This window comes from Sorghum bicolor, chromosome 10 (assembly GCF_000003195.3).
Source record: "Sorghum bicolor cultivar BTx623 chromosome 10, Sorghum_bicolor_NCBIv3, whole genome shotgun sequence".
NCBI classification, from domain to species: Eukaryota; Viridiplantae; Streptophyta; class Magnoliopsida; order Poales; family Poaceae; genus Sorghum; species Sorghum bicolor.
Window position 1 is genome coordinate 6,016,400 of NC_012879.2, and position 16,168 is coordinate 6,032,567.

Here is a 16,168-nt window from a genome sequence, read left to right on the forward strand (position 1 = left end):
CACAGCGCCAGCCCCGCCCCCACCACCCGGTTCCGCGCCCCGCGGCCCTCGTCGCGTCCCCCATTTTTTTAAACCCCGCTTGTCTCCCTCCTCCGCCTTCTCTCCCTCCCCTCCCCGTTGCTTCCCAGTGCCAACTCGCGCAGCTCCCCCCATCCCACGCGCGCTCGCTCGACCGACCACCTCCGCGCCTCGGCCGACGGCGTGTTGAGACCGCCGGGAGTAACGCGCAGGCCTGGCTCGCGAGAGGCGGCGGAAGCTTCAGAGAGCGCCGTGGATGAGCTGGCGCCTTGGCACGGCGGCTCGTGTGCTGGTGCGCGGCGAAGATTCATTGGCCGGATTCTCACGGCGCCTGAGTTTATTAGGCCTTGCTCCTCCGCTGATCCGAGTTTTGTACCCCGAATTGCCTCGCGCTCTCACTTTCGTCGAAAAGCAGGGCGTCGGACACTAGCAGTTCGTAAAAGGTGGTGGTGGTGGTGGTAGGAGAAGGTGGGGGTGAATATTCGCGTATCCTGTCGTGGGATTTGGTTCAGGATCTCGGCGGGATGAAGGATCAGGGATCGGGCGGCGTCACTCCCAGCCCCGCCGAAGGTGAGGTTTTCCTTGCTTTGCTTGCTTGCTGCAGTCCAATTTCTCATGGATTTCAGCGCCACCTTTACATTGCTCAATTCACAACATCTTGTGATCTTTCCATGATTCATGATCGTCACAGTCGAGCTGTCCACCTGTCTGTAATCGCAGTTATTACTCCTTGTTGCTGCTGTTTGCTTGTGGTTAATTGCGAGGAATTTGATTCATGATTCTTCTTTACTTGATCTGGGATGCAGTGTAATAATTGGCTCCTTTTTTTTTATTTGAAAAACCAGGGGAAAAGAAACCCATCAACTCGGAGTTGTGGCATGCTTGTGCCGGGCCCCTGGTGTCGTTGCCCCCGGTGGGTAGTCTCGTCGTGTACTTCCCGCAGGGCCATAGCGAGCAGGTGCAGTATTTATCAGTGTGTAGGAGGAATGGAGTTGATTCAGGGAATATTTTCTGAAAATTTTCTTGTTTTGGTAATTCTGTATCAGGTTGCTGCTTCAATGCATAAGGAGCTGGACACCATCCCCAGCTACCCATCTCTGCCTTCTAAGTTGATCTGCAAGCTCTTAAGTCTCACCTTACATGTATGTCAATGCTAGTTTTATCCTCTCGTGCTGCATCTAGTTTTATCCTCTTGTGCTGCATCTTATTTTTTAAACCACCCTTACCCGGTTCTTCGAGACAGCCTGGGAGGTGAGCAGTATGTGTTTTACTAATTGGGCACACCAAACATATTTCTTGTGCAGGCAGATTCTGAAACCGATGAAGTTTATGCCCAGATGACGCTTCAGCCTGTGAACAAAGTATGTCAGCATTCTTTTTGAGAGAAGTTATTTTCGTTGTTGATTTCTTAAGTGGAAATGAAAATTATTTTTCTCAATGCATCTAGTATGATCGAGACGCAATGCTGGCATCTGAACTGGGTCTGAAGCAAAACAAACAACCAACAGAATTCTTTTGCAAGACGCTGACAGCAAGCGACACAAGTACGCATGGGGGATTCTCAGTGCCACGCCGTGCAGCTGAGAAGATATTTCCACCACTAGTATGCAATATTTCTGCATAACATTGGAATAACTTTAATGGATCTATGAATTTATCAGATGCAATAAATACCTCCCTTACCAGGGTAACATGTTCGATAGGACTTTACGATGCAACCACCAGCCCAAGAGCTCATTGCCAAGGATCTGCATGATATTTCATGGAAATTTCGACATATCTACCGAGGTACTGAAAATTGCCGTTCACTGAAATAATACAACAACTTTGTACTGTAATGGATGTGAATTGTTATGCACGCTGCCGGATTTTTTTTTGTGTGCACTATTTATGTTTGGCCTTTAGCAGATATTAGAATTCCAATTTTTCATGAAACTTTTAAGGAAATCTGTACTAGGACATGATGTCTGATAAATCAGAGGTGCTCTGTACTTATCACTATACTGTACCTGCACATGCAGGTCAACCGAAGAGGCATCTTTTGACAACCGGTTGGAGTGTCTTCGTCAGTACAAAAAGGTTGTTAGCTGGTGATTCAGTTCTCTTTATAAGGTAATATAATTAATTCCAGTCATTAAAAAGTGTGTTTGTGTATCTAGATAGTTACAGAAAACATTGATCTTACACATTTTTTCCAGGGATGAGAAATCTCAGCTTCTCTTAGGTATAAGGCGTGCTAGCAGACCCCAACCAGCTCTGTCATCATCAGTTTTATCATGCGACAGCATGCACATTGGAATCCTGGCAGCAGCAGCCCATGCTGCTGCAAATAGTAGCCCATTTACTATTTTCTATAACCCAAGGTATTTTAGTTGCTAATTGTACCTTATTGGAACTTTCAGCCAGTACTTAGGCTAATGAATCATACTATTCTTCGGATAGGGCAAGCCCATCGGAATTTGTCATCCCTTTAGCAAAATACAATAAGGCTCTGTATACACAAGTGTCCCTTGGAATGCGATTCAGAATGCTCTTTGAGACAGAGGATTCAGGGGTAAGAAGATACATGGGCACGATCACAGGCATTGGCGACTTAGATCCACTGCGGTGGAAGAATTCTCATTGGCGAAACCTTCAGGTATGTCGTTCAACTTCCTTTTCATGTTAATCTGCAGCGATATCCATTTAATTCAGCTACATCCAGTAAGAAATTAGTTGGGTCAAGAAGTAAAGTTGGAGTTACACGAGTCAACCCCGATGTTTAGATTTTATATAAGATTTACCTGACACTGTAAGGAAATGAGTTTCAAAGACTAGCACAAAAGGATGGCAGATTCATCTGACTTCATCTGTCTTTTCCACTTCAGGTTGGTTGGGATGAATCAACTGCATCTGAGAGGCGCACCCGTGTTTCGATATGGGAGATTGAACCAGTTGCTACACCATTTTATATATGCCCACCACCATTTTTCAGGCCAAAGCTTCCTAAGCAGCCAGGAATGCCAGGTACAAATAATATTATGGTATCTGAAATAATTTTCTCAAACACGCAGGGGAGCTGCGCATCATTGCATTGATAGAAGAGAGGACAACACACACTTGCGCGCGGGTGCACACACACACGCACACACCTCAGATGAAAGGATTACATACATGCCTGTAAAAAAAGTGACCATACAAAAAATAATGCAAAACACAATTTGGCGTTATCATATTTTTTAATTCTGTTTTGTCATGCATTTGTTAAACCGATTGACTATCATGTGGCCCTGACCCTGTATACTTAAGTTGGCGAAAATTTGTTTCATGAACTTAGTTCTTACCTTTTCTTGTCTATAACCTTGATACATAAACTACCAGCAAGAAGTGTTGTTTTCTTGTTGAAAATCACAAATAAGTTGCATAGACACGGAGATTCCCTTTCCTAAATGTCATTGCTTCTTGTTCATGTATAAACTAGACTTTTAACTATGAGCAGGAATACTGGCCTACTTGCTTGTCATCTTTGTGTTGGAGTCACTTCTTGATCAACAATTCAACATTCATGCATCTATTATTTGCACTGTTTCATTTTTCTGAAGATATACTTTGTCCTTCTATAAAACGAATCTTGCAGATGATGAAAGCGAGGTTGAGAGTGCTTTCAAAAGAGCGATGCCATGGCTTGCTGATGACTTTGCCCTGAAAGATGTCCAAAATGCATTATTTCCAGGCCTGAGCCTAGTTCAATGGATGGCTATGCAGCAAAATCCTCAGATGCTAGCAACTGCTGCCCCTGCTGTACAGTCGCAGTACTTGACCTCTAATGCACTGGGTATGCAGGATGGGATAGGCAGTGTCAGTGAAGATCCAACAAAAAGATTGAGTATGCAGGCCCAAAATATTGGCTTACCTAATTTACAGGCTGGTTCGAAAGTGGACCACCCTGCAATTAACTCATTAGCTCAACACCAGCAACAGCCTCACCATGTATTGCAACAACAGCAGGTCCAACCGCTGCAGCAAAGTTCTGCGATTCTACAGCAACAGCAAGCCCAGCTGTTGCAGCAAAATGCCATTCACTTGCAGCAGCAGCAAGAACAACTCCAACGGCAACAATCACAGCCGCAGCAACAGTTGAAAGCTACTGCATGTCTTCAGTCATCGGACCAGCACAAGCTGAAAGAGCAACAGCCTTCAGGTGGACAAGCTGTCTCACAAGCACAATTGTTAAACCATATTTTGCAACCATCTTCATCTCAGCTACAACAGTTGGGTTTACCCAAGTCACCTACCCAGCGCCCAGGGTTACCAGGTCTAACAGCGATGGGTTCTTTGCAGCAATCACAATTAACTCAGACTTCACAGCTGCAACAAACAGCAGAATACCAGCAGGCACTCCTACAAAGTCAACAACCTCAACTACAACAGCTATCACAATCAGAACTGCAGCTGCAGCTGCTTCAAAAGATTCAACAACAAAATCTGCTATCTCAACTGAACCCACAGCATCAGTCCCAGCTGATCCAACAATTGTCTCAGAAAAGCCAGGAAATTCTCCAGCAACAAGTTCTTCAACATCAGGTGGGTGGTGCTGATGCCATGGGTCAGCTCAAACATTTGCAGCAAACACCTTTGAACCATACGACGGGATCCCTGACACCCCAGCAACTTGTAAGATCACACTCAGCACTCGCTGAGAGTGAAGAACCATCCAGCTCAACAGCTCCATCTGGCAGCCGTATCTCCCCAATAAATTCATTGAGTAGAGCACACCAAGGAAGCAGAAACTTGCCTGAGATGCCAGCAACACCCCAAATTGAGCACTTGCTTCAGGAAATTCAATGTAAATCAGATAATCGAATCAAGAATGATATACAAGGTAGTAAAGAAACGGTTCATGCACCTAATCGTCATCTAGCTTCAGATCAACTTGATGCGTCATCTGCTACCTCCTTTTGTTTAGATGAGAGCCCACGAGAAGGCTTTTCCTTTCCTCCAGTTTGTTTGGATAACAATGTTCAAGTTGATCCAAGAGAGAATTTTCTTATTGCGGAAAATGTGGATACATTAATGCCCGATGCCCTGTTGTCAAGAGGGATGTCGTCTGGAAAGGGTATATGCAATCTACCTACTGGACAAAGGGATCATAGGGATGTGGAGAACGAGCTATCCTCTGCTGCATTCAGCTCCCAGTCATTTGGTGTGCCTGACATGTCTTTCAAGCCTGGATGTTCAAGTGATGTTGCTGTTGCTGATGGTGGAATGGCAAGCCAAGGTTTGTGGAATAGTCAAACACAACGGATGAGAACCTTCACCAAGGTTGGTTGCTTGGTAACACTTACCTAAGAATGCATTTATATATGCATACCTGTATGTGTCACGCTCTCAAAACCATGAAGTATTCTAATATTCTCTTAGTAGTAGATCTAGTGGAGTCATAATAGCTTGCCTTCTTATGCTTATTTTCTTAATAATAATTTGAACATTTTCCTGCAAATTCATGAGAAAACCTTGTTTTCACCAACTAATAAATAGGTGTGTATTCAGTGTAGTATTAGTGTTGAAGTATAAGTGAATTGTCCACCCTTCTCCATCATTAAGCTTTTAGGTTAAACTGATTGGCTCATGCAATTCAATATAGTACCATAGGGTCAAAGGTGTAAACCTTTTGTGCATGCTACTCAATATGGCATTAGTGCTAAAGGTCTCAAATTCCAATCCTGGCTAGCACAATTAAATAAAATAATTGTTACCCACTCCTATTTCATATATGAGGCTGGAGCGAGCCTTCATTTGAGGGGTAGTGTTGAAGCATAAGTGAATTCTCCACCATTCATCATCAGCTTAAGCTTTTGGGTTGAACTGATCAGTGTATGCAAATGAGTAGTTGAATACTTAGTGTTTAGAAAGCCATTTGGATGGCACTAAGGAACATAAATATTTGCATGCCACCTTGGAGTTCCCATTCCAGCATTGCATAAATGGGATAAATTGTGACCTGATGTAGGGTGCATGTAGCTCTAAGGCCCTGTTTAGATTGGAGATGCAATTTTTTGGGGTGTCACATCGGATGTGTCGGAAGGATGTCGGGAGGGGTTTTTAGAAACTAATAAAAAAACAAATAACATAGCTCGTCAGGAAACTGCAAGACAAATCTATTAAGCATAATTAATCTATCATTAGCACATGTAGGTTACTGTAGCACTTAAGGTTAATCATAGAGTAACTAGACTTAAAAGATTCGTCTCGCGATTTTCAACCAAACTGTGTAATTAGTTTATTTTTTTATGTACATTTAATGTTCCATGCATGTGTCTAAAGATTCGATGGGATGGATGAAAAAATTTTGGGTGGGGAACTAAACAGGGCCTAAGCTGGACGATGAATTTTTATTTACTCCCATACATATAGCATTGATGAGTATTTTGAAGTGTCTATACTAAGGTTTGTGATAGCATTACCGCTCTACGACCCTGTTTTGGTCTTCGGTTGAATACTCTGCTCATTATATTTACTAAGTACTCCTCAATTGTTACGATGTGCCAAACTGATACCCAGTGGTGCAGTTATCCAATAATAGTGCAATCATATTTACACTCATCTTGATTTGAAGGTTCAAAAGCGTGGATCTGTTGGGAGATCAATTGATATAACACGATATCGAGGTTATGAAGATCTTCGGCATGATCTTGCATGCATGTTTGGTATTCAAGGGCAGCTTGAAGACCCCTACAGAACGGATTGGAAGCTGGTCTATGTTGATCATGAAAATGACATCCTTCTTGTCGGGGATGACCCCTGGGAGTAAGTTCCTACTTCTGTTTCCTTCATCTCTTTGGTACATCCTAACCATGGTGTTTCCTTAACCTGTTACATTTCTGATGATCTGAAAATCCTGGCCTGCAGGGAGTTTGTAAGCTGTGTCAAGAGCATTAAAATATTATCATCTGCTGAAGTACAACAAATGAGCTTGGATGGTGACCTTGGTTGCATCCCTCAAACTCAAGCCTGTAGTGCTTCTGATGACGCAAATGCATGGAGGGCCTGACGTACATACCAATATGCTTCTTACCAATTTTTTTAAATGATACTACTGAGAGTTAGGGTTAAAGAAGTGAAATACACGTCTAACTAACTACGAAGTATTACTTAGAGCCAACTCACTGACAGAGTCGATGGAAAGCTTGTTGCAGAAGTTGTTCAGCGAGCTGCCATATTTTAGAGGTCTTGACGGCTGACGCTTTGTTCCACTGAAATCGGGTAATTACTCAACATAATCATATTAGTTTTCCTTTTTTTTGTCTGTATGTTGGGTGGGTGGGGGGATATAAGACTTCTTTGAAGTTGAGAATCTACTGTGCTTATTGGGACCTACGTTCATTGTAATCTTACAGAATTGTTTAATTATCTCAGTGTATATATGTGCTGTATAACTGTAATTGTTGATTTTGCAACTCGCAATCCCCATTGTAATTGCTCCAGTGTGCTACTTTCACCACTGAAGTACTAGTAGAAAATTAGAAATTGTATTGACTATCTGCAACAGAATTTGATTCAGTATCGGATATATTTGCAGTTTAGATGGGTCCGTAATAACACTTGAAATGTCTACCGTTGAACAATATTTTTTTTTGAGTGTCAACGGGGGGAGTCGCTCCCCACCTGAGTATTTTGTATTTCATATCGGCCCTGAATGGCCTAATGTCATTGAACTTTTGCATCTCCATCGAACTGATGAAGTTTAGATACGTACAGAAAAGTTCAGATCGAAATCTAGTAAAATAAGACACTCATCCTTCCCCTTGTCTCGCCGACTCGAAGGCTAGTTCCCATGCTTGCACAATATGGCGCTTGGATGGTTGGAGTCTGAACCCCCATTGGACTGAAACCGCCGAGCATTGCTGCAGTAGTTGATTCAATCCGGTGGCTTGATTCCTGAAGACCTTTTTGTTTTTGGACTTCCACAATTGCCAACAACATAGGGCGATGAAGGTAGAGAAGCCTTCACTTGGGATCATATCCGGGCGCGGCCAGGAAGTGACATTGTCTGGTTGAAGGGGAGCAGCGATACCCAGACAATTCCAAAGTTGGGTTGCCAAAACCACAGGAGCAGAAGATGTGTGCCTGAGTTTCTTCATGCTGCCCGCAGACTTCACAAGTTGAGTGATCAATGATATGCTCTCGCATTAGGAGTGCTCTGGTATGGAGTCTATCTTGTGAGAGCAACCACATGAACAGCTGTACTCTCGGTGGTGCAAAGGACTTCCAAATGAAGGTAGCACTTGCAGATGCCGGCTGTCCCTTAGCCTTTAGCATTCTGTAGATGGCCCCACTATCAAGCCTTGAATAATGGAGTACAGAACATTGACTCCCGTCCTTAGCCTTTAGCATTCTGTAGATGGCCCCACTATCAAGTCTTGAATCCTGGAGTACAGAACATTGACTCCCGCTTGTCCGTAGTCACCTAGGCAGAAATGCAGAGCTAGCGTGCATTCTGGGATATGTTTTCAGTCGCAGCCTCTGTTTGCAAACCTATTACGATTACGACGGAGCCGTTATGCCGGATACAGAGGACTTGCAACCTACTGGGCTGATTTCATTCTTATTGTTGGCGAGAATCGATTGGACGGTCCAGTTCCAAACGGGCCACGTTAGGAACCAATACAAAAGAAAAAAAAAAACTTATCGTAGTCTCCTCTTTCTCTGAGGGAGAGTGGAGCTTGATAAAAAATAGAAAAGAGATTGAGAAAAAAAGAATTTGGAGCTTTTTTTTCATTGTTATGAGATACATGTAAACTTTCTCAACTTTAACTAGATTTATAGAAAATATAATTTATTATGATAGTATATTTAAGGATCTAATGATACTAATTATATATTATAAATATTAATATTTTTATCTATAGTTGGCTAAAGTTAAGAAAAACTAACTTCTGATAATGACTTCTATTTTGTCATAGAGGTAGTAGTTTTCAAAACAAGAATTGGCAAATCAATGAGTTTTTCAAGTGGCTAAATTTTTTAGGAGCATTTTTTTAGAATTATACAGTACAACGCAGACACCCACAATATGCACACATACTCACCCCTATCAATATATGTATGTCTTTTCTATATTCTTCCACCTCCCTAGCTGATCGATACGTTTCTGTGCGACTAGGTGAACTTTACTAGGTGCGGAAAGATTGTGAGTTACTCTCTCTGTCCTATAATAAAAGTCATTATGAGATTTAATTAGGTTTATAAAAAATCACATACAACATTTACATCTCTAAATAAATTTATTATAAAAGTATATTCAACTATCAAACTAATGATACTAATTATATATTATAAATATTAATACTCTTTTATATATAATAATTGGTTAAAATTTTAAAAAGTTGACTTCTCATGAAGCAAGAACAACTTCTAGTTTAGGACAGAGAGAGTATGTTGCAGAGCAATTTTTTTATCTTACTAAAAAGTAAAGATCGGTAGTGTGTTTTGAAAGCTCCTGGATGTTCTTAGAAAAAGACGAGGACTTGTTTAATCCATTCCTCAAAAGTTATATCCTATGGTATCGAATATTTTGACGCATAAAATATTAAATATAGACTAAAAAAAACTAATTACACAATTTGTGACTATTTTGCAAGATGAACCTTCTAAATCCAATTAGTTCATGATTTAATAATAAATGCTACAGTAACCTATGTGCTAATGACAGATTAACTAGGCTTAATAAATTCATCTCATGATTTGATTCTATAATTTATTTTTTTATTAATATCCAAACACCTTTTGTGACATCCCATGTAACACTTAACACTCCAAAAATTTACATGCTAGAACTAAGGTCCGGTTTACTTTTTTTTTAAAAAAATATTCTCGTTTACATCGAATCTTTAGACGTATGCATGGAGCATTAAATATAGATAAAAAATAACTAATTGCACAGTTTGTCTATAATTTATGAGATAAATCTTTTAAGCCTAGTTAGTCTATAATTAGATAATAATTACTAAATATAAATGAAAGTAGTATAATATCTAAGGCCTAGTTTAGTTCCGAAAAAATTTCGAATTTCGGCACTGTAGCATTTTTGTTTTTATTTGACAAATATTATCCAATTATGGACTAACTAGGCTTAAAAGATTCATCTCGTGATTTACAGTTAAACTGTGCAATTAGTTTTTATTTTCGTCTATATCTAATGCTTCATGCATATGCTCCAAGATTTGATGTGACGGGAAATCTTGAAAAAGTTTTGGTTTTTGGAGTGAACTAGGCCGTGTTTAGTTCCTTGTGGGAAAAATTTCGCGACACTGTAGCACTTTCATTTGTTTGTGGTAATTATTGTCCAACTATGGACTAACTAGGCTCAAAAGTTTCGTCTCGTAAAATTCGACCAAACTGTGCAATTAGTTTTTATTCTCATCTATATTTAATATTCTTTGCATGTGTTTAAAGATTCGATGTGATGGGAAATCTTGAAAAATTTTGGCTTTTTTGGGTGGAACTAAGGCCCTGTTTAGTTACTCGCTCAAAAATTTTGCATCAATCCATCAAATCTTTGGACACATACATAGAACATTAAATGTAGATATAAAAATAAACTAATTACACAGTTTGGTTAAAAATCGCGAGACGAATTTTTAAACCTAGTTACTCTATGATTAGCCTTAAGTGCTACAGTAACCCACATGTGCTAATGATAGATTAATTATACTTAATAGATTTGTCTTGCAGTTTCCTGACGAGCTATGTAATTTGTTTTTTATTAGTTTCTAAAAACCCTTCCCGATATTCTTCCGACATATCCGATGTGACACCCAAAAAAATTTTTATCCTCAATCTAAACAGAGCCTAAACAAGGCCTAAGGCCTAACCTAAAATTTTTTGTGAACTAAACAAGGCTGCGTCTGGCCCATTTCAAATGCAGTCCCCAGGACGTTCTAGAACCATCCGGTCTCTACGCAGTACGCACCAGGCAGGCACCACCAACCAACCAACAGGCCAAGCGGTTAACCCCGCTCGGTACACAGGCCGCTACCATACACCGCCGGAGCAGCTTACCCCGCCCAAATCCATCGAAACTCCCGTGCGCAAGCCCAAATCGGAGCAGGGTAACCGGGCGGCCGCGGCGCAGCGGACGCGATAGCGTTGGGGATAAAAAGTGCGGGCTGGGATTTTAGCTCGCCAGCGCCGCTGCTCTACCTCTCTATACTCTCCTCTCCTAGCATAGGGTTTATCTTCTCCCATCCTCTGCCCCCCCAACTCGCTTCTCGCACACGGCAGCCGGATTCCGAAGCAACCCCAGGCATAAGGTACCACCCGCTGGGATTCTCGCTTGTTTGGCGTTGGATTTGGCGGGCTTAGGAGTGGGATTGGGGGGGCTCAGTTTGACGTACTCCGATCCGATTCCGATTGGGGGTTCCTCTTTTCTCGTTCTGTGGATCGGCGTGTAGATTCAGTTCGGTGTTTTGGTACTGCACTAGGCGCGCTTTGATTTAATTGATGAGTTCTCATATGTGCGTGGATCGAGTGGACTCTAATCTGCTCTACCTGTGAATGTTGGGGGGGGATTGGTTGGTTGACTAATGAGCAGTTCATTTTCAATTGAGATTTCGATGGTTGTGAGATTGCCCTCAATATTAGGTTGGTTTTTGACCAATTTAAGCTCAGTTAGTGTCTGTCTGTCTGTCTGTCTGTCTGTCTGAAACTGCAGCTTCTAATCGTTTAGAGAGCACTCGAGAATGTCGTCCGTGCAGCTCTCTGGTGCCGGAGTCGCGGCTGTGGCCTTCACGAACAAGAGCCTCGTCTCTCAGCCCGCAGCTCTCCGGGTCTGCTCGTCAAGGCGCTCGGTCCGTAGCCTGGTCGTGAAGGCTGCCACCGTCGTCACCCCAAAGGTATACAGCCGTAGTCTGTGGATTTGGGTTGTACTGTGAGCCCAATTTTAGCATGAATGCTCACGATTCACTTCCAAGTGTTTTGTTGAATGTAGTATGCTTGTGTATAGCTTGCAGCATTTGAGTTTAATGTGATGTCATGTTGCAGTACACTTCACTGAAACCTCTGGGAGATAGGGTGCTTGTGAAGCTTGGTGCCGCAGAGGAGAAGACAGTTGGTGGCATCTTGCTTCCATCTACCGCCCAGACCAAACCACAAGGAGGTGAGGTTGTTGCTGTTGGAGAGGGAAGGACCATTGGAGACAAGAAAGTAGCGGTTGATATAAAGGTAAATCATTGTTTCTGGTGGATTAGTAACTTTTAATGTCTAATACATATGCCCCTGTTCTGAATTGCTGGTGGTAATTGGTAAATATGGATATGATTAGATGAGGTTCCATGCTCGTAGCCATAACTTAATTTAATGCAATGTGCTGACCAGGATTTGATGCTCACTAGTAGGCTTCATATTGCATAAACAAGAACACACTGTTAAATTTAAATGCTGAATTGTCAAGAGAATGGTAAAATTGGAGTTTTTTCCTTGGAAAAGTCATGTGATACCTATATAATCCTACTTTTCTTATTGTTAGTAGGTACTCTTGTGTATCTGATAATTGTACTATAGAACTATTCTTTTCCTCCTTATAGCTAATTTGTTACATGTTGCTTAGATACAAGCCATACCTGTGAGATTTAGAGTAGTCATTGGAAGTGCAAAGCAAAAGATATAGCTAATTCGTTGCGTGGTGTATCTGCAACAGCGAGCTAGTATAACTGAGTTTAGAGTAGTCATTGGAAGTGCAAAGCAAAAGATATAGCTAATTCGTTGCATGGTGTATCTGCAACAGCAAGCTAGTATAACTGAGTTTGAGTAACCCTGAAGTTCCTTTGCTAGACTGCTAGATCAGCAATCAAGTTAGCAACCCTCACATCACTACATCAGCATATTTATAGCTAACTACCCCTAGTTTATTTCTAAATACATGGAATCAGCCACCCCATTGCCAGGTTCTTAGCTATATAGATCATGGTTCCTCTCACAAGAATCTCAAGTGACTAAGTGAGTGTTACTAGCAAGGAAACTCAGGGGTTGCTCTATCTCAATTGTGCTAACTCTTAGTTACATAGCAATTTCTGTGTGTCTGCATCACATTGCTCACAATCTTTTATGACGTGACACCGTTTATTGTGTGTGGAAATAACCTTCCCAAGCTTTTCGAAAAGGTATATGGTTTGCACATAGGAATCCTCAAGATCTTTACAGAACATACACCTGAATTGGATGGATAGAACTGCACTGTGTTGTAGTTAGACAAGGTTCTCGTATCCACATAATGTCAAGCTAGAACTTAATACAATCTTTGGAGCAAGCTACATTTTGGTTGTCCTACAAATGGTGCTGAAAATACCCACCAAAATTTGGACTAGTTAAACGTGACAAAAGTAAACATGGGTAAAATTCTTGGCCAAATTTAGTTTGGTACTTCGGTTGCTTTGGACTCCAGTCCATCTCAATATGGCGTGTGCATGTGTTGGTACTACCAAGTTTGGGTTAGTAAAGCTTTTTTCTATACTTTGGCTTGAACCCTAATTTTTTGGCCATGCTTTGGACCAGGCAGCTCTAAAATTCTGTTTGTGGGTGGTGGGGGTGGGGTGGGGGATAAGGATGAGTTTGACTGAAAACATCTTTTCTCGAAAAGGCCTGACAATTTTCCATTTGCATATTAAGAACCATTCATTATGCCTTGGTCAAATCAGATTATCTTCTGGGACCGGGGATGCACAACTCAAAACTAACTCTGCTGATTGATGCACAGAAAGAGCTTTGCATTCTGTTCTATTATAATTGCTATTATAATTGCAACTGACAAATTTGTATTAGTTCCTGATGAATAGTGTTAATTTGGGGCTGAGAGAAATGTCTCTAGTGCAGTCCTGAAGATGAGCAAATGGATATTTGGTTGCTTATGAGTTGAACTTCATGTTGTACAAATATGTTCCTTAACGCTTATGCTCCTTTTTTGCATTCAAGTTAGGGACTTGTGGCAACAGAATGAGTTTAGTATAAACCAAGCTCAGCCTATGTAGGAAATTTTGTTTTTACCAAAGTTGCTTCCTGCAGTTTAGCTGTAGCTTTGACTGCTTTAGTGTAGCAAGTATGTCTAAATTTACTAGCAGACTAGTTGGATGATGTTTAATGTAATGCTGTCAGCCTAGTTTTCATGTGTACTACTGCCTAAATGCTTATTTTTTGCCACTCTTTCCTTCTTTGCCCATGAAATGCTTGGCCTTAATGTGTATTCTTTCGTCTTTCAGACTGGAGCACAAGTAGTATACTCAAAGTATGCTGGCACTGAGGTTGAATTCAATGACTCAAAGCATCTTATTCTCAAGGAAGACGATGTCATCGGTATTCTTGAGACAGATGATGCGAAGGATATGAAGCCTCTCAATGACCGTGTTCTCATCAAGGTATTCATAAATTAATAGTTTTGTCGTCTCGTTGGTTTAAACTTGTTGCACTCTAGCGCTTTGTTGAACTGAGATGTTGTCGCTTTACAATTTTCTCACAGATGTTTATATTTTGGGTTTAAGTTTTGTTACTTGTCTTTGTTACTATATTCTGCTCTTGTACAGCATATCTAGCCTTTAATTACATTTCTCGTGGCATGCCGTGACAGGTTGCAGAAGCTGAAGAGAAAACTCCTGGGGGCCTTATCCTCACTGAAACAGCTAAAGAGAAGCCGTCCATCGGAACGGTGAGTTCTTGCCACTAGTTTGCCTGTATTTCTCTTCTATGGTTGTGTAAGTTGCAGCTTGCAGGATTCGATACCTCAAGATACTACAAGTATAGGAGATAGCAGTAGCAAAGTATTCAAGGTCTGGACGTTAAAAGGCGAATGCATGAGCTAAAGCTCAGGTCTGGACGTTAAAAGGCGAATGCATGAGCTAAAGCTCTGTTTCGTCGCTGCAGGTTGTAGCTGTTGGCCCGGGTCCTCTGGACGAGGAAGGCAAGAGGCAGCCACTGTCAGTGCCGGCGGGCAGCACGGTACTGTACTCCAAGTATGCAGGGAGCGAGTTCAAGGGCGCTGATGGCACGGGCTACATTGTGTTGAGAGCGTCGGATGTGATGGCTGTCCTGTCTTAAGCCTTGCGTTTCCAGCTCTTTCTGTAGTTTGCAGCCAATAGTTGTGAAGTGGTATGAAACGATCGCTTTGTGGTGATCATCACAAAATGCTGATACTGTTCCGGACAATCGGCTAGAATTTGGGTCGACACGAGTTACGGGCTACCTGTGAGCTTATAAACATCAGCATCTGATAGTGAATTCACTCGGTTGTTTTTACAAAGGATATTTTGGGTGTGATGAAGTCACTCGGTTCTTTGCTGTTTTCTTACTATTTCATTGGTTGAATCTGGACTTCTGTTCCGTACCCATTTGACGAATTGATTAGCAATAGCTACTTGTTGCCGAACGTTTGGTGATAGTTGCAAGACTTGTAATGAGCTCTGATTTTCGGCAGCACTGGAAGACCTCTGCCCTCTGCTACGACACGTTTGATCTTTATAGTGATCACACGTTTGGGTGGTTACATTACATGGATGACTTACGACTGATCTCTAGTGATCACGTCAGGCATTTTACTCGTCTGAGAATCGAATTTCGTATTGTGGTTGGAACTGCACTCACCGCACTGCTTTTACTCGTATGGTAGCGACGCTTCGAGATTTATCAACAATAGTGTCATGCATTTCAGTGGTAGCAATGCTTAAGAGATTTATCAAGAATAAATAGTGTCATGCACTGTGAACGAACTTTGTACCATATATGAACATATATAACTCGTACAAGTATGGAAGAGAGTGGTGGACCGTGGAATCACGTTGCATTCTAATTTATTTTGGAATCGGTCTTTGTATCATGTTTAATTGGACAATGAGCTAGCTCAGCAAGGGTTTATGTCAAAAGTTTCATGTATTTGGGTCGATGAACCCTCTAATTGTATTATTCCTCTTTTATCAAACGATGTAACAATGTTTTCAGATGAATAAAGCTTGCAGGATGGCTTTTTTTTTAAAAAAAGAGGGATCGGTCGCACTCGATGGTTTGGCGGGGCCACCTACACTCCTTGTCTCCCCTCCGTTCCGTCCCCAAAAGAAGCGGGGAATGGCGTCGCTACCGGCCAGCTGTCCCAAGTGCCTTCCAAACGATTTGAACCGGATCATTCGTCGTA

The 16,168-nt window shown here is 41.7% G+C and overlaps 2 protein-coding genes across 4 annotated transcripts; both read left to right on the top strand.

Annotated features, from left to right (window-relative positions):
• LOC8065457 (auxin response factor 16) lies at positions 1-7,580 on the top strand. Of its 2 annotated transcripts, XM_021450013.1 has the most exons (13): positions 1-588; positions 864-976; positions 1,065-1,160; positions 1,323-1,379; positions 1,466-1,621; positions 1,722-1,806; positions 2,040-2,130; positions 2,217-2,381; positions 2,461-2,656; positions 2,886-3,024; positions 3,635-5,319; positions 6,614-6,804; positions 6,907-7,580. In XM_021450013.1, exons 1-13 carry the CDS (start codon positions 543-545, stop codon positions 7,046-7,048), a joined length of 3,162 nt encoding a protein of 1,053 aa, XP_021305688.1. In that variant the 5' UTR covers positions 1-542; the 3' UTR covers positions 7,049-7,580. The 2 variants fall into 2 exon arrangements, with proteins under 2 accessions (XP_021305688.1, XP_021305689.1); XM_021450014.1 differs by lacking the exons at positions 1-588; positions 864-976; positions 1,065-1,160; positions 1,323-1,379 and having other exon boundaries at positions 1,483-1,621; positions 1,705-1,806.
• Positions 11,042-15,334, top strand: LOC110431055 (20 kDa chaperonin, chloroplastic-like). 2 transcript variants are annotated; one of them, XM_021449646.1, is made up of 7 exons: positions 11,132-11,309; positions 11,711-11,891; positions 12,040-12,219; positions 14,250-14,405; positions 14,615-14,692; positions 14,757-14,813; positions 14,908-15,334. In XM_021449646.1, the coding sequence occupies exons 2-7, from the start codon at positions 11,739-11,741 to the stop codon at positions 15,079-15,081; spliced, it is 798 nt and encodes a 265-aa protein (XP_021305321.1). In that variant the 5' UTR covers positions 11,132-11,309; positions 11,711-11,738; the 3' UTR covers positions 15,082-15,334. The 2 variants fall into 2 exon arrangements, with proteins under 2 accessions (XP_021305322.1, XP_021305321.1); XM_021449647.1 differs by lacking the exon at positions 14,757-14,813 and having other exon boundaries at positions 11,042-11,309.